Source organism: Hetaerina americana, unplaced genomic scaffold, assembly GCF_022747635.1.
Source record: "Hetaerina americana unplaced genomic scaffold, ioHetAmer1.1.p SCAF_118, whole genome shotgun sequence".
Classification (NCBI taxonomy): domain Eukaryota; kingdom Metazoa; phylum Arthropoda; class Insecta; order Odonata; family Calopterygidae; genus Hetaerina; species Hetaerina americana.
The window spans coordinates 657174-681915 of NW_027286270.1; the positions used below are offsets into that span (position 1 = coordinate 657174).

The window sequence follows — 24742 nt, forward strand, 5'->3', positions numbered from 1 at the left end:
AAGTTATCATCAGGACCCTCGTTCAGGCACCTCGTCACGGCCTCTTTGACATAATCCAGTGGTCCAAAATGGTACTCAAAAGGGTTATAATTTGTTCGTACTCAAAGATCTCGTCACCAGTAACCGCTTGTTCTTAAAATATTAGGGTCATTTCAACCGTGGTTCAAGAGGTCCTAGGTCCAGATTGTCGCCCAAGCAGTCTCCCGACAGCACCTTAGACCATCTTGGCACACCCCTCTCATTTGGCAACAATGCAATTCACTGTGGTTTTCTGATTATTGCACTCTTCTGCAATCACATTCTGACACTTGGGGGTCAATCAGAATTGAGCTCGTGTCTCACCTCTTGCACATTGTCACCACACACTGTGTTGTTAATGGATGTCCTCATCGTCAACCTCAACGTTACTTTCCCAGAACCTCTTGTGCAGAAGGAGAAAAACATCACTTGGGACATTTTTCCTTCATCTCCATTTATATCCTTAATCATGATCTTGGTTCCCGATTTCCCGAGATTAACACAAAACTTTAATCGCATGTCATTGCTCCATAGAAAATGGCATCGTGGATTTGTGACGCGACCCTCGAACATGGGTTCAGTCTAGCAGCGATCAGCTCACTGTTACGGCCCGAAGACAACTGACGTGGGTCGAGTTGCTTTCCCAGCACCTCTCGCCATTTTTCCGGTCACGAATCGTCCCACTCCAATCGTCCGCTTCGCCAGGAAAAATGATTTTACTTACTATGTATACAGCTGGCTGTAGTCATGCATAGATATAGCGACTTGAAGTACTCTGCATTGTCGGGTTTCACCGCGTCGTCGTTTGATTCTGACAACTGTTTCGCCGAAGTTGCATTCGGCGTCTTCAGGTCGAAGATGGACTCGGAATTTTGCCACCCTTAAGGGCGACTTGTTCACCCTTAAGGGTGGCAAAATTCCGAGTCCCTCATCTTCGACCTGAAGACGCCGAATGCAACTTCGGCGAAACTCTTGTCTGAATCAAACAACGACGCGGTGAAACCCGACAATGCAGAGTACTTCAAACCACCGCCGCGAAAACCTACGCAGCCAGATATAGCGACTTATTCACACCAAAGCTCGGCGAAAAGACTTAGAAGAGAAGCAAGATAATCACAAAGTAAGAGCCTCGTGATAAATAATGGAAGTTTTGCGATAGTCATTTGCATATGAGGCGCGATTCCTTCTTCCTACACCCTCCCCTCGGAACGGTCAAATGCGACTCCTTGCGCTGCACTATTGATATGCTTTCCCCCTCGCCACGAAGATTTGCTAGCACCAAGCTTGAATACATCATTTTTTACTGTAGATCCTCACCCAAACGGGGCTCGTTTAGATCTACACCAAACACCCGCGATCCGCCGCAAATGTGTGCGGAAAAAGGTAGGAACACCAGTTGACAAGGCTACGGGATGCTGGAGAGGAACGGGGTTTAAAGGGTTGGGAAAAGGGAAAAAACATGAAGGTAAAATCGTAATCGACCCTTGACACGATAGAGAAGACAACTAACTAAAAACATTTACTATTATTAATAGGTAATCTACCGGTTAACGTAGACTTTTGAATGGATACAGCTGCTAAATAAATATTTTGTGACTCCTAACAAATCGCAAATCCAGCATCCTACTCTATATCAGGTCCCTCGTCATCTCTGAGTACTTTCGTCTTCCCTTCATCCCGTCCAATATCCCTATCCTGTTCCTTCCCTTTCCTCGTTTGCCTAATAATCTCCCTTCTACTACAGTCTCCAACAATCCACCGCCGATCAATACCCCCTTCATCCACTTTTCCTGCCTCCATAGGATTTCACTCAAAAAACCCCTCTCTTCGCCCACCATACCAAGTACTTCCTCATTTGTATTCTTCTCCGTCCATTTCACCTTCTCCATTATTCTCCACACCCACATTTCAAAAGCATTCAGTTTACGTCTATCCTCCTGCTTCAATGACCACGTTTCCGGACCGTACATAGCTACGCTCCTTATCAAAGTTTTTACGAGTCTTTTCTTAATATCTTTACTCAAAGTCCCTGTCCTCAACTCCCTCCTCCTTGTTAAAGCCTCTATGTCGAGCGCATTTCTTCTCCTTACGTCCCTACTACTTTGACCGTGTTGGTCCAAAACACTTCCGAGATACGTAAACTGTTCTACCTGCTCTAGTTTTTACCCTCCTATTTCAATGTTTAGCTTAGCCTTTTCCATTCCAGAAAATCGAATAACCTTTGTTTTATTAATATTGATTCTCATCCCATATCTGTCGCATAGAATTTCCAATTCATTCAGCAATGCTTGCAACCCCTTGGCTGACTGGCAAACTAAAGTTTGGTCATCAGCAAACCTAACTGATTTTACAAATTCCCCGCCCACTTTCATTCCTACCTCCAGTTCTTCCCATGCCTCTTTGATCATTTCCTCTGCATACAGGTTGAACAGCAACGGTGATAATGGGCAACCCTGCCTTACACCTCTTCCTAACACTGCCCATCCGGACTCCCCGTTCCCCACTCGCACCCGAGCAGTCTGAGACATGTACAGGCTGTGGATTAGCCTCCTTTCCATCCAAACTATCCCTATTTTCTGCAATATACTCATTAGTTTTTCCCAATTCACTCAATACGGTATCAAACACATTTTCGAAATCTACGAAACAGGCAAATACCTCCTTGTTGTATTCTATATTCCTCTCGATTAAAAATCTCATTACTTCAATGGCATCACGCGTACCTCTCCCCTTCCTAAACCCAAACTGATCATCCTCTAAGTAATCATTTGCCATACTCTCTACCATTTTGTTCATGATCCTGGGAACCACTTTAGCTGCGTGGGATATCAAACTTATTGTCCTGTAGTCCCCACATGACGTAGCCTTTACCATTTTCGGAATAGGAACTAAAACTGATCTCACAAAGTCTTCCGGCCAGGTTCCTTCCTCATAAATACTACGGATCAGCCCATATAGCCTCTTCCTCCCACATTTTCCTAAGCATTTTAAAAGTTCCACGGGAATGTTATCTACCCCCACGGCCTTATTTAGTTTCATCTCCCTTAATGCCCTTTCTATCTCATTGTCTAGTATGCCTGGACCTAAGCTGTCCTCCTCTACGTCATTTTCTTTTTCAATGTCTAACTTTGTTGGTCTGAGTTCTTTACTATACAGTTCTTCTATATACACCTTCCATCTCTCTTGGATCTTTCCTGCGTCAACTATTACCTTACCCGCCTTATCTCTAACTGTTAGCATAGCTCTTCCTTTCTTACTTCCCGATAACGATTTAACTTTGCCGTACAGCGCACCGATTTCACCCTTCCTCTGGAGACTCTCCATATCCTCGCACAGCGTCTTCCACCATGCTTCTTTTGCTGTTTTTGTTGCCCGCCTTAATTCATTGTTTAATTCTTTGTATTTCATTTTGCCTAATTCTGTATTTACATTCTTCCATTTTCGCCGCTCATCCATCTTTGTAATCATCTCATCCGTGATCCATTGTTTCCTAGTCCTTTTAGCGTTAACGGTTCCAATAGTGTCTTTGCGGCTTTAGACAACCCTTTCTTGATACTTTCCCATTTTTCTTCGATAGTACATAGTTCTTTACCATCCTCCATGATTTCCTCTACCGCCTGTTTGTATTCCTTCCTTTTCAACCCATTTAATGCTTCTACATTCCATTTTATAACTTGCCGCCCCTGCCTTATCTTTTTGAAACGTACGCTACATTTCATAACAACTAAATTGTGGTCTGAGTCCACATCCGCTCCCGGGAAGCTGTGGGAATTTATCACACTATTCCTAAACCTGTGTCTAACCAGGATATAATCTAGCTGATATCTTCCTGAGTCACCTGGCATTTTCCATGTATACCTGCGTCTTTTGTGGTGTCTAAACCAAGTGTTGGTGATGACTAGCCCCTGTCTCCTGCAGAACTCAACTGCTTTCTCCCCGCGGTCATTCCTCGTGCCTAAACCGTAGTCCCCGACCTCGTCACCATCTCTTCCTTCACCTACCGTCGCATTCCAATCCCCCATCACTATTAAATGTTTCCCTGCATGAACACACGCGATTATGTCCTCTAACTGATCGTATATCCTATCGACCTCTTCTTCCTTATGGTTGCTCGTTGGCATGTATACCTGAATAATAACCAAGTTCGTCGGTTCTGCTTTTATCTCCACTAGTAGTATTCTGTCCGTTACCTGCTCTAAGTATGTTGACTACGCTTCCTCCTACCTCTTCATTTAATACTATGGCAACACTTCATTGGCTCTCGTCCCCGCCGCTGTATATTATTCTATACTTATCACTCCAGTAATCCCCGCTATCTTTCCATCTCACCTCGCATAGACCTAAAATATCTATATTTCCCCTTTCCATCTCTCTCTTAACATTCTCCAATTTCCCTGTCCTCATCATTGTCCTAACATTCCATGCTCCTATTCTAACTAATTTGGTCTTCTTCTCCTGCGCCTTCTGTCCTGCTGCTGCTGGTTCTCCCTTGAAAGGGTTTCGTGGGATGACGACCGTGGAAGCCTTGCCTTCCCCGCTGCCGGGCACGACTCACGGCCGATTGGGCCGAGCCCCGTAGTTGCCAGGACTCAAAATCTCTGTATAATCCATCATTTTAATCTTGGGAATGATAATTGAGGTGGTTTCCCGTTGCCTTCCTCAATATTGTTTTTAACGTGACACCATCACTTACTCTCCGCCCCACTGGGGTCAGACGCCATTGCAGTCGCCTTACTGAGGAACAGACGCTGCGTGGACTACCTTTTGTCTGGCTCTTATCCTTCGACCTATCTTGAATGGGTGATCCTACCAGGAGCAATTCTTATTACTCCCGCCAGAACAGCTATAGGGGTCATCGGAACGCACAAGCCCTTCCACCATGTCAAGGTTGTAGTCGGTGGCGGGATATATATATATATATATATATAAATCGGGTTTGGGTTGGTCATCAATGAGAGTAGCTAATCGAGCCGACAGGTCAGAATTAGACCGTCACGAGATTCGACCTCTCCGATGGCGTCGAAAGCATGGTCGCAGAACTGGACACATCCTTATTTTCGATTTGAAGACTTATAGGGCCATGCACAGGATTTGTCCGCAAAGTAATAAGATTGGATTTTGTATGAGGAATGTATTGATCCGATCGTTACATATTGTTATCCGTTCATCCTGCTTCAGCTCCAGCGGACGCTCTATTCTTGACGTATTCTACCTTGACAGAAACTCGTAAAAAACAACTTTTGCTCCCCGAGTGACCCTCACCGCGTGGCAGAGCTCGGAGGCGACTTTCTCCCGTTGTGCATTGCTTAGATTTGACCCCACGGCAAACCCCACCACCGGGTAGCGCGCTGCTGGCGACTAGAGCGCCGCGCGACCGCCAGTCTCATTACTTAACGGACATAATCGCTGAGTCTCTTTTTACGTAACGCGCCAAAGATTGAAGTGTCATTTATCCACGCGTATATTCGCAGATTTTGTGTTTCGCCTCTGCAGTTCAAATAGATCTTTGAATTGGAGAATTCTTTCTTCGACCGCAAATCGGAAATATATTGTGAGTGCCGCATCTGAAAGCGCAGTGACCACCGCGCGTTCCGCTCCTCACACTGTCCATTCGACTCGTCTTCGAGAGGGGGAATCAACGCCGGCCGATCTTATCCCTCCTTGAAAAACTCTGCCGATCGAATCCATAGAGAAGAAGAGTGATTACGTACAGCGTGCCCCGTTATGACCGCCAATGTTGATAGACTCGCTACATTTTCGATGAATACGGTACTGAAGGAAATCGATTCCGGCGGGCAATTCTATGATTCGTGGGAATCGGATGCGTTAGGGATGAGTTCTCTCCGCACTCCTACGATGGACCTTGGTTGGAGTCTGGCCGGGTAAAGATACGAGTGTGATGTAAGTCTTCCGGCCGTTGTTCTGGGAAACAGCTGGCCCTCCTTCGGTGTGTGCAGCCCTTGTCCCACTAATCACCTTGTGGCACTCGCTAAGCTGTGCGACTCCCTTCGCCATGGGGAATTTACCCTTTCTTCTTCTCTCATTTTCTCGTATCCTTTAACTCCTGGACGGCGAAGCGTGACCCCACTCGTTGGTCACGTGATACTATTACACGGCGGTCGATGGCCAATGTCTGCCGTATAATTGGTTGTGGTTCCTTTTTATTCCCCTTTTTCGTATAACCAAGTATAACTTATCCGTATAACTTATTGGGTGAAATGAACACTAGTTTTGAATTTAGTCTTCCTCGAGCGTGTTTACAAATTCGCACGTCAATTGATAGGTTTTTACCGCATACCTTTTCCCTCCCTCTCCCATATCCTCACTTATCACTCACCCTTACCGCCAGGTGCTTGAAGCCCCCTGCCACACACCTTTTTAGCGGATCGATTTCATGTAGATTGAGTCCACTTACAGTACTCCGTTGGTGGTCATTCGTCGACCCTAATTATTTTTCTTAGAAAAGGTTACTCACACTTCGCACGAAAACCAACGATTAAAAGCACGCATTTTACGCGTGGAATCAAAATATCTTGAGCAACCAACCGTCATCATTTCCTCCGATCGTCCTCACTCTTTGAGAGCGGCTGCCATTGGAGAGAGCATTTGATAATTGCGGTTCACGATGCTCTTGTATTTCGCCCCCTCTTTCCTTTAATATTCCTTTTTTCTTCTTCGTATTGTTAGAGCGGCGTGTGTTGTCGCCACCGGTCCATCCGGCCAAGACGTCACTCTCCCCTTCCTCGAAGTTTTTTGCCAGCGAGGAGTCGAATGGACTCGTGCGGACGAAAATCCAGGAATACAATTGGCGCCACATTCTCGGAATGGCCGCGAGGGAGGGCCACCCGTCACATCCGGACGCGGCCCTTCCCTCGCCGACTGCGATACAGCCGAGGCTCCTCGAGAGGGCAGCACCGTTCCCCTCGTTGCCCCTCCAATGATGACCTCATGCACTCGTGACGTCACCCAGCCTCTTCCCAGACTGCTCTCCGCCGCCACACGCGCGGCCCTGACGCGCCAGGAATTCGCGAATGGCACGGAGGGCGCCCCACACCCCGCCCTCCCTCCCCCTGCCTCTCCCTCCCTCCCCCTGCCTCTCCCTCCCTCCCCCTGCCTCTCCCTCCCTCCTGCGTGCATTTCAAAGCGAGGACCTCTCTCGCGAATGTTAAGAGAACGCATTCAAATCCTATCCTCTCATTTCCTTTTTGGAAATTTTATTTTTAATGGCTAGTTTAGAAAATAGAGGCATCCTCGAAGAGTCATGACCAACCAAATAATAAACCAGGGTTTTTTTGATGAGTGAGGGCCGAGGTGACCTCGATGAAGCTCAACGGCGCACACTATTCGCGCTTTGATTAACAGTTTCGAGTGGATGCTTTTTTCCGAGCCGCGGTTGGCAGCGAAGATCTCGTCCACCGGCGGCCGTCCGGTCCCTTGCGAATCGGCGTTCGTCCCGGGCGGGAGTCGTCCGAGCTCCAAGCAGCAGAGTTGAGTGGAGGATCGGGGGCGACACACGGGGGCCCGCCCGCCCTCGGGCTGTTCATTCCTCTCCGCCCTCGGAATAGGTCAGGGAATGCGTGCATGCCAATTCTCTCGCGTGGATTTAGTTATTTCGGGCGAGTGAAAGTGGACACTTCAGTCGTTTTGCCCCGAACGCATTAACTTTATCGCAGACCAGAGATGAAATACAATGACTTGAATCATAGAATTTCTGGTAAAAATGTCCGTAAAATCTCGGTTAGAAGCGTCGTTCACAGGGATGGGTATGCACACTCATGATATGAGGACTGCAGGCATTCAGGAATATATGTACACTCGTCAAAATGTGTCTAAACGCAAAAATCCTTTTCCTTCGGGACCACTTGTGCGAGCAGCTTCCAGTTTTCATTGGCACTTATTCACTCAAAAGCGGTGCAAATTTTCCTGGATCCCATAGTTGACGCATACTGGCAACCATTTCAGCTATACTTCGAGATATTATGCTCTCAAACACACACACGCACACACATTTCCGTTGCCCTAAATTCTCGCAGCCAATGAGAGCGCCTTCGCCGCGAGGCGATTTGCTGGCTCCCTCCTCCACGGAGTCCGTCTCATCAGCCAACTCTCGATCGAGATTCCTTCTTCGCTCCTTTCCTTGCATTCATGGCTTTCTTCTCCTCCCTTTCGTCATGCCTTATCACTCTCCCTGGAAGAAGGGACCATCGGGTCTCAATTTCGCCCAAATAAAGACCTCTTTCTATCCATCAATCTATCTGTCTTAAAATAATGAAGAACTTAAGCAAATCCATGGTAAATTACCTTATTAATAATTATATTGCATAGAAACCTGCAAGCCACCGCTAGGGTGTGTGGCAGGGGGTGGATACACACCAGGTTAATTTTGACCCGAATATTTTTCTCCTAACGTGGTCGGACAATTTTAATCTGATCCCTTATCGTTCGTGGAAAAAGTGACCCCTCCAAATCTATCTGTTCTACATTTCATCTCTCTGATTTTACTGACATGATCTCTACTACCATAGTACGATGGGGGTAATATTACATTTTCTACATTTCTGCTAAAGAGACTCCAAATGTATGCAAGAGCTTCAATCTGTAATTAAGCCTTCTGATTCCCGTAATTTCTAGCCCAGCTCCTTTAATATTTTGGAGACGCTGCTCAGTTTATCATGACAACGTTTTACAAATGTGGCTCTTCTACGCTTCACACGATCCAATTCGGCAATCTATCCAACTTCGTGAGAATCATCACATTTCACCAATACTCTTCTGATCAATCCTTATGTATTTGTTAGCTTTTCCACACATTCCCCGTATGTTTCACCCGGGAGAGAGAGGGAATTGCACACGTGATTCATTTCCAGTGGAAGAGTGCGCGGCGGTCGACCGACGGCCGCGGTGAGAACCTGGGGTGGGGCGCCGCGTGGCGTTCGCCCCCCGCCCGGTCATCAATCTTCCACGGAATTTCCGCCCCCTTGCCTACCTCCCTCCACTTCCCCGCCCCCACTGATACAAGCGAATAAGAGAAGGCGATGCGAGGAGAGGTAAAAAGCGAAATGAAAACAGTCCGTGACATAACCGCGTAGATATCACGAGCACCTCCCCACGCGACTAAAAGTGAAACCGATTTCGTTGACCTCCCACCACACCCACATTCGTGCGGTACGCCCCGAGCCCTCGTCGGAGGCGCGCCTCACGCCGCGGCTGCCCCGCGCCCCCTCCGTCGTGGACCGGAACGAACAAATGTTAGCTAAATTACGTGGAGGTGAGAATGGTTTCATCGGCGAGATTACTACATGGCGTCCGCTCCAACCGTGCCATGGTGGTATGAATAATACGTCGTGAAGCCGTAATTACCGAGGAGGACCGAGGAATGTGTAGTGAACCTGTAGTACTCCTTCGGAACTTGGTTCCACTGGAGCCATGGAGTGCTTTTATGAAGTGATAGTTGAAGGAGTATTTTATGCTAATTAATTTTTAACTTTTTTTTTAAATATATAAACATTTTTTAAATATTGTTTTTTAGTAGTTATTTTTATTGTTATTTTCTTTTTTCTTATTATATATATATTTTTTTTAATTATATATATATATATATATATATATATATATATATATATATATAATATATTTATTTTTTTTTTTAAGGAAAATGTAGAGGCAGGGAGGGAAGTTGAAGGAAGATAGGTACAAGGATATACTGCGGGAGGGGTTGGTGACAATATCCGCTTGTAGTTTATCAGGTAGGATCGGGTGGAGTGAGGTGAGGGAGGTTAGGAGAGCCTGGACCGGATCGCCTTTTTTTTATGTTTGCACATTCCTTGTAGGGTTATTTCTTTGTGGAAAGGGGATAAATTTTTTATTAAGGGTGGGATGGAGGTGGGTGGTTTGCGGAACTATCGGTTGACGTCCATATATATATATATATATATATATATATATATATATATATATATATATATATATATATATCCGCACCTACTCTGCAATTGTGACGTTTAATGTAAATATTCCGACTTAAGGACTCTCACTTCCTTGGTTTGTGTTTCGCTAATTTAGGTCAATTCCTTGTGGATGGACTATACGTGAAGGAGGCGCCCTCTGCCCCCGCGAGTTATCGTGAGGAGAGGCAAGCTAAGAGTGGGAGGGAGAGAGAGAGAGGTGTTCTGTTGTATTCGCATGAAATGATGGAAGTCCATATATTTGCGGAGGAGAGAGGATGGGGGCGGACACCGTGGATGTTGCCTCTTGCTTCATCAACTATCAATACTATTATAAACATTTAGAAACCCTTTTTACTCTAAAGTGAAGTATTAAGCAGCTCCACATGTTTCCTTGTTAATGAAATTAGATTTATGTCATTTTGCGCATCAAAATCTTTCATTGATTTCCAATTTTGCCTCGAAATCTGTTTTTCAAGAAAATAAACGAATATTTAGGACACCTCATGAACTGATTATTTAATTGGGGTGGAAAACTCTTCTCTCGAGTTTAAATTAAAAAATTATTTTCCTGTTAAGGGATAGCGAACATTTTATTTTCTATAATTTTTAACAGACTTAAATATTTTAACATAAACCTATTCCACTCTCTAAATAGTTTTACAGAACGCATAAAACCAATATGAATCAATTTATATTTACAATACTTGATTTTAAATTGCAATCAAGATTTTGCGTAACTTCTGCAGAGATATCGGGGCCTCCCTCGGTGACCTTCAGCCAGCATCCCAATGGTGCGGGAACCCTCTGATTCACTCGAGCGCTCAGTACACGTCTGAGGCCGCCAGGCTAAGATATTCGACCTCCGGAGGCCTTCCTTAGATTGAAGTCCTGGACAGACTGTAGGTCAAACAATACGTCATCAACGACCCCTTTGCCAAAAACTATAGCTTTATGCGAAGTGACATCTTAATTTCTTCATTCATGCTTAAATTCACTTCTTCCATTTCAGACTCCACCGTCACCTTTCTTGACGCAGACATCTCACTTCAAAACAACAAATTCACTACTTCAGTACACATCAAAGCCACTAACCATCAGCAATACCTACACCACACAAGCTGTCATCCTCAACACACGAAACGCTCGATTCCTAACTCTCTCTCTATCCGCGGACACCGAATTTGCAACACCACAGCCACTCTCAACAAATACCTCGACAATCTACACCTTGCACTCCACAAACGCGGTTACCCAGAAAAGTTACTACAATATAAAACCCACCGCTCCACCCGACCAAACACACCACACGATAACAAGCCCACATCTGACGCAGGACTCAACCTTTGCACCACCTATTACCCCGGATCACACAGACTGAAAACCCTCCTTAAAGAACTGTTTCCAATTTTACATGACAATGGCGCGACCTCATCCTTACTACCCCAATGCCCATCTATCGCATACAGACGACCCGCCAATCTCAAAAACCTTCTGAGATCCACCAACCCTTTGGCGCCCCCCCGTGACAAATTTCCCAATATTTCCCCAACTTTCAACCGCCCCCGATGTAAAACCTGTCCTCTTATTATGCCTACTCCCCTCTCCCTACATCCCCTCATTGCCCCCTCACCTCGTTCCCACGCTAATTGCCTCTCAAAAAACATTATTTATCTTTTGTCATGCAAAAAATGCACTTCATTTTACATAGGCGAATGCATTACCCCCTTATCCATCCGAATGAATAATCACCGGTACTCCTGCAATTCTGCCTCACTCTCTTCTCTTCCTATCACTTCACACGCCAATTCCCACAACCTTTCATTCGACCAGTGCTTCTCCTTTATCATCCTAGAATCCCTACCCGATTCAGCCACCAATATAGAGGAGAGAACTCGTGAATCCGCGTATATACTAGCTTTCCGATCTTTTAAAATTACCTCCCTTAACCGCCATCTTTAATTCCCCTCCCAGCATTCCCTGCACCTTCCCCTTCCCCCCCCCCACAGACCGCTAACATTTCTCCGAAAATTTTCAGTCTTACTTGACGAAGGCTCCGGAAAAGGCGGAAAGCTCAAACAATCTACAAATTGTGTCCTTTCAAGTGATATCTTTTTATTTGTATTCCATTGTGCCGTCCAAATGTTGAAATATACATATATTGTGTGTATATATATATATGTATATATATATAATTATATATATATATATATATATATATATATATATATATATAATTTGGACGGCAACTAACTATATAGAAACACATAAAAGGATCACTCACACGTTATTTCTTGATCACTTCGTAGGAATTCTGCTCCGTCTTCATTGGAAGATGGAGAAGTAATGATTTCCACATTTTTCGGGCTGCGTCCGCGTATGTCGTTTAAATGTACAACAGTTTCGCCAGCTATCCTGCTGGCGTCCTCAGGTCAAGGATGAAAAGAAGCTTGTTGTCCCGTCTTATATAGGAAAAATCCGGCGCCAATACCGGGAAATTTCTTGGCCAATCAGGGAACGTCCTCATATTTGCGCGGAATTATTCGTTTCCACGCACTGTGGAGTGGATATCCATCCTCTCTGTTAAAATTTTTTGGCCTTTTAACGATTTCAATGGCCTCTCTGATTATTCTCTGGAAGTATTTTCCTTCTTTCGCTATTATTTTAGCGTCGTCGAAGAGAATAGAGTGTCCAGGTTCACTCCAGGCGTGCTCAGCGATGGCCGATGCTCTAAACTGTTTGGCCTTGGTTGCCCTCTGGTGTTCACTCATGCGTGTTTTCAGCGCTCTGCACGTTTCACCGATGTACCATTTGCCACAGGAGCATGGCACTTGGTACACGCCTTCTGATATTAACGGTGAAATTCCATCCTTGGGTCCGGGTAGGGTGTCAGCTATCTTGGTGACGCAGTTGAATCTGGTCACCACATCATGTTTCCTTAAAGCCCTCGCGATTCTTTCCGAAGTCCCTGCGATGAAGGGGATGGTGACGTAAGCCTTCGGACGTGGTCTGGAGTCTTCCTCTCTGTCAGGAACAGCGGTGGTTTGTCTCTTCTTTTCTTCCTTCTCGGCCCTTTTTTGGATCATATGAGCGCTGTATCCATTCCTTTGCAGGGCATTTGTCAAGTGTTTCTTCTCGTTGGCAATAGAATCGGAGTCACATATTTTATATGCTCGGTTGACAAGTGTGTCTACCAGTGAGGTCTTCTGACTGGGATGGTGGTGCGATGCAGCATTAAGGTAGCGGTCGGTGTGAGTAGGCTTCCTGTATACTCTGTGTCCAAGCCTCCCATTCATCCTTGACCTGAGGACGCCAGCAGGATAGCTGGCGAAACTGTTGTACATTTAAACGACATACGCGGACGCAGCCCGAAAAATGTGGAAATCACCTACTCATCGCCGCGGAAACCTTCGAACGAACATGGAGAAGTAATGACTACTGCTCAGCAGGCATTACTTCTCTATCTTCCAATGCAGAATTCCTACGAAGTGATCAAGAAATAACGTGTGAGTTTTTCCTTTTATGTGTTTCTATATTGAGAACTTTTATGTGTTTCTATATTGTTAGTTGCTGTCCAATTTATTATTCGGCACTTTCGTTTTACGTCGACGAAATCATATATATGTATATATATATATATATATATATATATATATATATATATATATATATATATATATAATATATATATATTCATATATATATCCATATGTTATTATACTTATATCGATTAAGGTAACACCTAAACATACACACATGCTCAAAGTCAATGAGAGTGGAGAAAGGTGAGGGGGGAGGGAGGGCGCGCCCCTGGGTGGCCAGTGCGTCGAGGGTATTGAGCTGCGGGGCCCTGAGGGAGGTCCAAGCACGTATCCCTCCCACATTGTGGAGGGACACATGCTTGCGAATGGACAGACTTGCTTCATGCTCAGATTAACAACGGCTCATGGCATACATCTAAGATAATATTACGGATCTTCATGTTTGGAGGATATTCTTCAGTCGTCACATGCACATAGCTAATGCATTTTCCTTCACCTTGGAATATGATCTCAGTGCTTATCGCCAGGAAGCTCAATCGGAGGCAGCCGTCCCGGGGAAATGCACGCGGAAGCCCCTCATGCTTCGGAATTGAGAGGGAGATGCTTCGCGTGCCTGCTTTCATTTCACATCAGATCGCGAATCAAATTCATCTGTGAGCACAATAATATTTGCACGACCCCCGCTGCTGTCAATGCGAGAGTACTCCGTCGAAGGGTTGATCTCGTGTGTCGGGTGGACTTGGCATGGACGAGAGGGATGGAGTTTTAGATTGGTGAGGGATGCATAACCGGCCAGGGAAATGGTTTCTGAGGCAGAGTGAAGGAGAGTGAAGAGAAAGCGAGAGAGAGAGAGAGGAGAAAGCGGGCGCCAAGGAGGACAGTGTTTTCAAGGACTCGCGACCGAAAGATGAGTACTATGCCATGCATGCAAGTATCCAACCTAAGGGAGGGATTGCAGGGAGAAACAGGAGAGGGATTTTTTCTCGGAGAGGCCAAAGTAGAGATTTGCGTATGAGGGGCTGAATCCATCGGACAGTCTTTTATCAGTAGGCAATATTAATTGTGGAAGGAGAAAGAGTTGTTTGTTAGGATGAGGCGAGAGAGATTCAGATTAAGTGGTCGGACTATGTGGTGTGGGGCGATGGGATGAGTAGTGGCGGAGGGGAGAGCTTCAGAGTGAGGTGTAGAGGTGTAGAGGCGTCTATCGTGGCCGAGATGATTGGAGTGGAGGCAGAGACTGAGTGGAGGAAACGGTTGCGGAAGTCGTATGTAAGTATCTTGAGCATCGGACGGTGGAGAGTGGATCGGCGGTGGGAGGGAGTGGCCGGCAAAGGCGGAGAGTCTCTCCGCACGCGGCGAGTCACGAGAAGAAACAATGGTTCGGCCTGCAATATCGGAATTGTGTGTTTTGGGAAGGATGTACCCCGGCGTTAAGAGAGCGTGGGTGAGGACGCAAATGGCTGTGGAAGAGGGGCCATTTTCCTTGTGAAATGATATTTTATGGAAATTATAGTTTAATCCTTGGGTATGCGCTTATGTTAGTATGAGTTGAATTATTTTGTTTTTTTTGTCTGCAGTGTTGAGAACAAACATATGCAATTTTCACCGCCGGGCAACAAATATAATTTTCGACATATCACGGAATAGTTCGCGGTAGACAACCTTACGCCTGTAATCCCATTCCCGGGCGCAAATCTCTCTTCATTCCTTCCCATTCCCTCTTCCACTCACTTCTTATCACTTCCTAGGTCATCGATCCTTCTGCATTTTCCCTTTTCCTTACATGCATTTAATTCCCGATTCTGTGATGTTACGTTCCTCGGTAGATGCCCAATGCGCTCTCCTCTTCACTTCCCCTTCTCTCACCCTTCCAAGCACCATTTCAGCTGGCTTGCTTCTGCCAATCCAATATATTTCCAACACTCTTGCAAGGCGGCAATCTGGAGTAAGGGTCGTAAAAAAACTTTCTCAGCGAGCCTGGTCGTGAACTCCGGCACTATCTGATCCTCATCGCGGCTAGACTTTCGAGTGCCCTGCCCCCGTCAGCAGTCGTGAGGAGAGAGAGAGGGAGAGTTGGTCCGGGCATGCGCCCTGCCTACCCGGATCCACGCGGCAGCCTCCGCCGGGAGGTGGGAGGGGTCCGCACCCGCCAGGAGAGAGTGGGGCACGATTCGAACACGTTCACGACTTTCCCTCTGCCTCTTCACTGACTCCCTCATAATTCTCTCACTCCGAAACGCAACGGTTCGTTCACGTTGAATGCCAGAGCATAGCTGAATACGAGTGAATTATTTCGTGGGACACGTTTCGCTTTAGTTCAATTCGAAATTCCATTGCAGAACTTGTTACTCGGGATATTCCCCAGAGCAGGGGGAAGAGCCGGCCACATTGGACCAAGGGAGGAACTCAGACAAAGGCAGGAGTCGCAAGAGAAGGAGGGGTGGCTGCAGAGAGCCTATTTGGGCGGAATTCGACGTGGTTTCCCCGTCGTGGGAACCACAAAGGCTGCTTCATCCGTAAGAGGGTGCGGGCGGGCGGGAGGAATCAGCCAGATGATGATTATTAGAGATTATGAAGAGTTGTTGAGGGATGAGGACTCGGTTAGAGTCCCTCGGCCCAGGGTAACTTATCACGAAGATTCACGGATATGTTAGATGTACTGAAATGGGAGAGTTTGAAAAATAGAAGAAAAAGGAGTAGGTTAGGCGCGATGTATAGAATTGTTAAAAAGGACTAAGCGTGGGAAGATTTATGGCAAGGGATAGAAAAGCCTAACTTTAAGGGAAAAAACGACCATAGCCACAAAATAAAAATAAGGACTCAAAAAACCAATAAGAAAAAATACTCTTTTTTAAATAGAACCATTATTGATTGGAACCAGCTGCCTCTAGAGGTTTGTTGGAGCCCTTTCCATCCAATTTTAGAAGTTTTAAGTTGAAATGTAAAGCAGCCACTTCACTCAAGAAACTTCATTGTAGTCATGAAAATATTGTTTGTATGTGATGTGGACGGCATTTTGTATGTGATGTGGAAGTTTGTTTGTATGTGATGTGGAAGTGTCATTGTATGTAAGAATATTTTGTCTCTTATCTGTTTTTATGTGTTCGTATGTAATTTTCGTTGTTAGTAGTTATCTTTGACCTAACCTGACCGTTGCCACCAGGAAATTTGCCTAATTGCTACGTAATTGTGTAAATAAATAAATAAATAAATAAATAAGATTCATTCGGTAATCGTTCCAGCCCCAGGCATCCAAAGAACATGGAGAGAAACTAAACGCATTGGGAGACTTATGATGGGGGGATTTTTCTGCAGAGAAGTTAGGAGTGAGGAAAAGTGGAATCGGAATTTTAGTGGAGACGAAGGGAGGTTGGGTCTCTCCAATCATTTTTTTCAATTAATTTCAAAACATTCGCCAAAACGCTATTTCAGGAAATATCTGTTGAGAGCGGATCATTTGCATGTGTGATTCTAGTTGCACGCGGTAGAGAAGAGCCAATCAAAACTCTTTACCTCTAAAGCACCACACGCCCCTCCGCCAGCCATTTCAGGGGCAATGGCTGCGTCCGTTCTGCGATTCCCAATAGGACCACAGTTTTGGAAATTGAATGGAATGCTCGTGTCAATTGATGCAATGAAAACGCTCAAGAAATGCAATCTCGGTGCATCAAAGGCTGTGCATAACATCTAAATAAGTGATGAACCTTAGATATATGCGTATGAGCACGAAAAAAAACAGCAATATACTGTCGTATGGGTCTTCCCAGACGAGCCAATCCGACGAAAGTGATTCGTGCACATTAAAGCCAATGATCGCCTGTTTCTTCGGAATAACTGGACATGAGGCAACCGTACCGTTAGAGAAACGGAGAACCGTGAATTCTGAATGGCACGCGAGCATTTGTTTGCCGGAAGTGCTTTTTGAAATACGGAAAAAGAAGCAGTAGCGAAGGATCATTCTTCAACATCACAATGCAAGTTCTCACAGATCGGCTGAAACAACTAGTACCTCTTTGACTGACCAAAACGTCGAATTGATGGGTCATCCTTCGCACAGCGTGTGAAATTCACACATCAGGGTAAGGGGGCCAGTTCCTTTCCCTATGCCGGTTATGGTTTTCCAGGAAGATCTGGTTCCCGAAAAATCATATAGTTTGGGTGGAGCTGCAGGTGCCCAGAGTCTTCCCCGGGAATGGAACCTGAGCCCGTCCGATCAGCAGTTCAACGCTCTACCCCCTGCAACCCACTATATATATATATATATATATATATATATATATATATATATATATATATATATATAAACACAGATGTAGATTTTTACAATCACAATATGTTCTATGACGTTTCGATGGCTCGGCCGTCGTCTTCGGAATGGCGTTCTCGGGAAAGAGGGGAGAGGACATGTGCGGGGGAGAGGTGGGGGAAGGATAGGTAAGGGACCAATAGGAAATGAACAAGGAGGTGGGAGGGGATATGTAGGCAGCCATATGATGCAGTCAGTGGGCTTGGTTCATCCCGGGCGGTTTAAATGACTGGGCCACCCAGATATGCGCCATCTCGCGGGTTCTCACATCTATTATACTAGCAGATTTGGGAAGGATTTCAATTACCGAAACGGAGAAGCAGTCGTCAAAAGATTGATTGTGGGAAGCAGTGTAAGTAGGGATGGGATAATTAAGAAAGGTGGGAGATTTGGTGGAATATCGGTGGTTATTCATGCGGAGGGAAAGTGCGGTCGTGCATTCGCCCACGTAGAAGGCAGGGCAGAAGTTACAGGAGAGGCGAGGTATAATATTTTTTGAGGTACAGGTGGCGACCGGTTGGGAGTTGGTACTGAGTGAAGGGGAGGGTCTTAGAAGATGATAACATTTGCAGCTTGGGCGGATGCATGGTGTGGATAGGGGCGTGGGAGAGACGGGGGTGCTCGCAGTTGGTTTTGTTGACTTGAAGATGTCACGCAAGTTCGACGGGCGTTTAAACGAAACAGAGGGAAAATGTGGGAATAAAAGTGATGAGGACTGAGTGTTATGAATAATTGGGAAGAGGTCACGGATTGAATGTTTAATTTTGTGTGTTCCGGGGAAGAAAGTGGTGATAAGATTAGGGCATTTTGGGCGGCTTGGTTTGGGGAGGGGAGTGTATTGGGTTGACGGTTTGAGGATTTTACTGTTTAGCAGTTTTTCAGGGTATCCACATTTTCTGAGGGATTCATGTAGCTGGTCCGATTATATCTGTTGGGAGGGGGTGTTGTTGCAGAGACGGAAGCCACGGATAGAGAGTGAGAATGGGATGGAACGCTTTGTATAAGGTGGATGGCAGCTGTCGAAATGAAGATACTTGCTTTTTAGTTGGTTTAATGTGGACTGAGGTGTAAAACGTATTGTTTTGGAGGTGAATGTCGATATCTCCACCCCTATTTCTTTCAAAACCGGATCTAGCAACCCTTTATAACCTGCCATATCCTCCGTGCAAAATACACGTCCGTTTTCCCCAGGCGTCAACCTAAAGAGTCCCCGACCCAGCACCCCACACCCGAAAACGGAAACAAAGTAGTGAACCTTTCGTCCGTGCCCCTCGACAACAGCGAGCTTTCGCTACTAAGTAAAGGCCTGTCCTTCTCCCCCACCCCGAGAACCAACCACGTTAACATCGTCACCGACACTTTAAACTTCTGCCGGAATTAACGCTGGCATACCCATTGGAAATCCCAGCCTTTCCCTTCGATCTCTTCCACCATTAACCCAGCACTTACCCGATTCCGTAAAAAAATATCATCGATATTGCGGGCCCAGAAGAGTGGTTTGAGGGTTTGTTGTTGCAGAAAGTCATGTTCTAGTTTCCCCATAAAAATATTGGCGTATGCAGGAGCCATACGCGTGCCCATTGCAGTGCCTTTTATTTGTAAACATATTTTGTCGTTGAATTGAAAAGCATTTCTGGTGAGGACGATTTGGCTCAGGTCGATGAGGAAATCTGTGGATGGGGTGTGTGGTATGGATCGTAGGGATAGGTAATGTTTCAGGGCTTCTTAGCCTTCTTTGTGGGGAATGGAGGTGTACAGAGATGTAACGTCTATCGTGGCCATGAGAATGGTCGTGTTGTGTGGAATGGGGATAGAGTGTAGACGTTCCAGAAAGTGGTGCGAATCTTTGATGTAAGAAGGGAGTGAAGTGGCTATTGGTTGAAGGTGGTGGTCTATTAATGCGGAGATTCGTTCAGTGGGTGAGTTGATGTTGAAGACAATAGGGCGTCCGGGGTTATTGGTTTTGTGGATTTTGGGTAGCAAATAGAAATTTGGGGTCTTAGGATTAGGTGGCGAAAGAATGGATATATCTTTGGGAGAAAGACCTTCTTTGGGACCGAAATTGGATAGAAAAGAGAGAATATCCTTTTGGTATAAAGGGTTTGGGTCTTGGGGCAGGGGGGCATAACAGGAAAGGTCATTTAATTGGCGAAATGCCTCAGCGTCGTAGTCTTCTTTGTTTAGCACGACAACGGATGACCCTTTGTCCGCCGTCGTTATTATATTATCTTTGTTTGACGCTACACGTCGGAGAGCTTCTCTCTCAGAGGGGGAAAGGTTATCTGGTGGCTTAACTGAATCTATGAATTTTTTATCGGAAACCTTTGTCAGGAGGAGATTGTTAAGATTCAATTGGGTGGTTTGATGGGAGTGGTTTAGGTTCCTTTTCTATGTCTAACTTTGTTGGTCTAAGTTTTTTACCATACAGTTCTTTTATATATTCCTTCCATCTCTCATGGATCTTTCCTTCCAATAGTGTCTTTTGCGGCTTTGGACAACCCTTTCTTGATACTTTCCCTTTTTTCTTCGATAATACTCAGCTCTTTACCATCCTCCATGATTTCCTCTACAGCCTGTTGGTACTCCTTCCTTTTCAATCCATTTAATGCTTCCACACTCCATTTTCTAACCCGCCGAATATATACATATATATACATATATATATATATATATATATATATATATATATATATATATATATAATATATATATTTATTTATTTATATATATATATATATATATAAATAAATAAATATATATATATTATATATATATATATAATATATATATTTATTTATTTATTTATTTTTATATATATATATATATATATATATATTCCTTTTCTTTTCGATGCGCAAAGCTGTACATAATTATTTTTTGTCCGTCCACCTCTCCTCCCAACTGCCCCATCAACCACTGCCCTCTTTGGTAACAAATTTGGTGGAAATAATTTTAAAAAATCGTTAATTTCTTTAAAACCAGCGTCACGCCTGTACTCACTCTAAATTTGAGTGTTACAGATGACCGTAAGTTGATCGACCGATTGACTATGTTTCATAGAGTTTGACATTCATAATAGATCACGGAGCATGTTGTCGTGATAGAAGCTTGGAGAGTCCTGTTTCCCTCGCACATTTTCCCTTTGATGCCTTCACTCCACCAAGGGGCAGCAGTGCATTTCGGGCGCTGTACCTGCCGAGGCGCGTAATTATCTCAAAGTAGCGAAGAATATCATTGCTAAAAGTATTTAATTGGGTATCAATGGATTTGGATATAAAAACCCCTCGCCAGTCCACTTCAGGGAGATTTGCTGAACAATGTGCGTGGTCAAGGGCTGCTTGCTCGGTCACTCCAGCTCGGGACGGGAAAGCCCTGGGGACAAGGGGCGAACGAAACCAATCCTCGAGAGGGACTCGATCGGTCAAGCGGATCTACCAGCGACGCCTCGGAAGTGATCCAACTTCCTTGCGCCGTGATAGTCGGACGACACGGCGACAAAGTTAGAATTACATTACGATATCTTCAAAAACGTGCAAATCTTTTGCAACATTCGTAACTCAGTAAAAAGAGAAGAGGACTCTGGCAAACATCTATGTAGTATATGTATATCCAGCGTCCCCTTAGGATGAAACTTTCTGGAATGGATTGTAAAATGATTTATCCGTTCCCCCTTGGCGGGTTGCTACATGCTGCATCGCCGAGTCATGGGAAAGTAGTCTCACGGCGCCGAAATTCTCGGGAGGGAGGGAGGGAAATCCCCTCGCGCCCTTAAGGGTTGGGTTGAAAGGGAAAGCGATGCGAGATCCACCTCCCCCGCCCACCCCCTTCCCACCCCCCTCGCAGCGATGACATCGATGTCCAGCCCGCGATCAATAGCCCAGATATTCTCTCAATATCTTTGCCATAGAAATTATCAATCATTTGAGTCTGATAGCCCAGTGGCATACCTTATCTTTCACTCCTTTTAATTGCCAAGGGAAAGCCTCAGATGCCGGTAAGACGGGAGTCGCATAAGATGGGCGTATCAAGAGATAGACGCGGCAGCACCGGAACCGTTGACACTTGGAATATGAGATGTGTGAGTGGAAGGGAAGTAAATGGGAGGCGTGATGTCAAGTGGGCACGGGTGGGTGGGTTGGTGTCTGGTGGGCACGTGAAACAGCGCAAATGGTGTGGTGTCGTTAAGTTCAAGGCGATGGCCTTGAACCCAGAGCATACCCTTGGTTGTCGTTACACCCAAGTATTTTACCAATTCCACGTATGTTATGTTGGTTCCCTTAACAGGCTGTGCTTTCGGGTGAAACGTTATTTCTCCAATAAATTATCGAAACCAATTATTCAAATTGAATTCCAGCCCCATGTCTCGCACTACTTTTGGATCGCATTTAGGTCATTAGCAACTGATACTCTAACTTCATGACTGGATACATCCCTATATATATATATATATATATATATATATATATATATATATATATATATATATATATATATATATATACTACTGCATCGTCAGCACATAGTCGAAGTTTACTTGAAATCTGAGAGCCGATGACATTAATGATTGAAAGGAACAATAGCGGACCGATAACACTACCTCGTGGGATACTCAATGCGACGCTTACTGTGTCCGAAGATACTCCATCTACTACGACACTTTGCTCGCGGCCTGCTAAAAAGATATCTACCCACTGTATTACACATTTATCAATCCCATAGCTTCCCAAATTTGAAAAAACGTTTGGCATGAGATGGATGTGAGAGGAATGGATCAGTAACTACTCGGATCTTCTCTGTTGCCTGTTTTAAATATGGGAGTGACATTGGCTATTTACCAGTCGTAAGAAACAATGCCTGGAAAGACTTGCTCTCGGGCAAAACTGATTTTTTTGTTAATGGGGTCAGTTAATTAATTAATTGTCAATTGTTCAGTTAATTTTTAAGTGTCTCACTTCATGGCGATTAAAATTAAATTAATTAACTGATAACAAAGCCTATCGGAGCGATTCTTTGCATAATATGGTCAAAGAAACAGAACATTGAAGAAAGCTCAAACTGAATTCTTTGCCTTTGGACAGGTAATTCACGTTAGCTCTGAACCTAAGGTCGGTTATGCTTCCATTTTGTTGTACTTTTGTATTCAAGCATCAGTATTGTATTTCACTCTCGTAAATTTGTTTAAGAGAAAGTATTCACATGTCAACCTTTTAAAATAAAAAATCCGTTCAGCCTGTGTGTAATTTCCGGCGACGAATGCTTCCACTTCGAGGAATTCGGCACGGCAGCACCTTTCGCCATTCGGCGGGTGGCGGCGCTGACGCGGCTCTTTCCTCTCTGCAGTCGCCCGCCATGCGGTGGTTCAGGAAGTCCATCGACGCCTCCCCTCGACTGCTCAGCCTCTCACCAATCCGGCAGGAGGGCGCCACGGCGGGGCACCACGACGGCGGCGATCCACCGCATCACCACCAGCACCTGCTCGAGGAAGCGGCCTTGCAGCACCACCATCGCATCCCCCGGCCGCCTCCGGAGGAGGGGCGCAGCGGCGAAGGGAGACTGCTGGAGGACCACGAGCGCCGATTGGGTGAGTGTCGCGGCTGACGTCACAACCCACCCCTCGCGCAAGAATTCCCTTGGTGGAGGGGCGACGGGGAACTGATAGTCATGTGCCCGTGGATTTGGGGAACACCTCGGGGAGAAATTTGCGAGGCATCGAAGGGAGTTTTCCACTCGTAATCGGTGGATTCCCGCAGGGGTGGATACGGAATCGTCTGAGGCGGGGTCGAGTGGCCCTGGAGGGAGGTCGCCAGGGCAGTAGGACTATTGAGACACCACTTAGACCACCCGTCCTAGCTCAGACTACCCCGTTGATGGAACGGCACTGGTATGGATGTAAACACTCCTCCCGTCGCCTCGAGCTGACTGGCATTAACAAGTTTATTCACATCGACGAGTCACAATCGAAATATCCGTTCGTCAACGTTTGTTGGTGTAGATCGGGGGTGGTCGAATTGTGGCTCGCAAACCACATGCAAATTCCTGCCATGGGCAATTAATAACTAACTCAAGGTGGTGGTTTTGATTTTCGACATTTTTCCCCTTGCTTTATAAAACTTTTTTCCTCGAGATATCTCATCCAAAAATGTTTTATATTTTAAAAGAATAAATAGCGATAGTTACTATTTTTACCTCGCATTTTCCATTCAATTGTGGAGATTGCTCAGCTTTCCGTTATCTTTTGGGAATCTCTTCGCTGAAGAAACACGACCATCCAAAACGAAGGAAATATTCGATATTCCAAGGGCTGCGGGAGATACCGATACCTTACCAACTACTTCTGAAACGGAGTCATCCGCTAATGTGTTTTGCAATGCAGAAATTTCACAGATTGTTCCAAGTCATTCTAACTGACCGAGACTCGAACCCGAATCCCCTTCATATGCGGTCAAGTGCTTTAATCACTTAAACTACCTCTAAATCCTATTACCCTGCGTATTTCCTTTGGGCTTTCAAAGAACGCGATGTATTGCATAAATACCGTACTTCATTGTAACGATTTTAGTCGCGGCATCTCCCGCAATCCTTTTAATTTGTCCGAAGAAAAACTCCCTCGTGTTTCTTTTGTCCGTCTCCCCAGTGACCTCGTCCATTAAATTCCTTGTCGTCTACTATTTACTATTCCCATGGGTTCGCATTCGATCCCTTATTTTCCAATGATTCTTCGATTGTTCTTGTCACTTTAATCATAATTTTCTCCACAATCTGCCGACACTCTTTATTCTTTCACCCGATCATTGCTCCTGCGCATATTCAGTTTCCTTGATCGCCTTCCCTATTTATCCTCTATATTCTGACGCCGCATCTCATAAGCACTAAATTTGAATCTAAATCAGCATTCGCTCACGGGAAACTACGGATCGATCTCGTTTTTCCTA

At 45.2% G+C, this 24742-nt stretch overlaps 1 protein-coding gene across 2 annotated transcripts in view; it reads left to right on the forward strand.

The window, feature by feature from the left end:
• Positions 1–24742, forward strand: part of LOC139685591 (uncharacterized) — a 130654-nt gene that overhangs the window by 53510 nt on the left and 52402 nt on the right. For both annotated transcript variants that reach the window (XM_071582534.1, XM_071582533.1), the window contains one exon: positions 23151–23391. In XM_071582534.1, the coding sequence (XP_071438635.1) occupies positions 23160–23391 (232 nt within the window). In that variant the 5' untranslated portion in view covers positions 23151–23159. The remainder of the gene's footprint in view (positions 1–23150; positions 23392–24742) is intronic.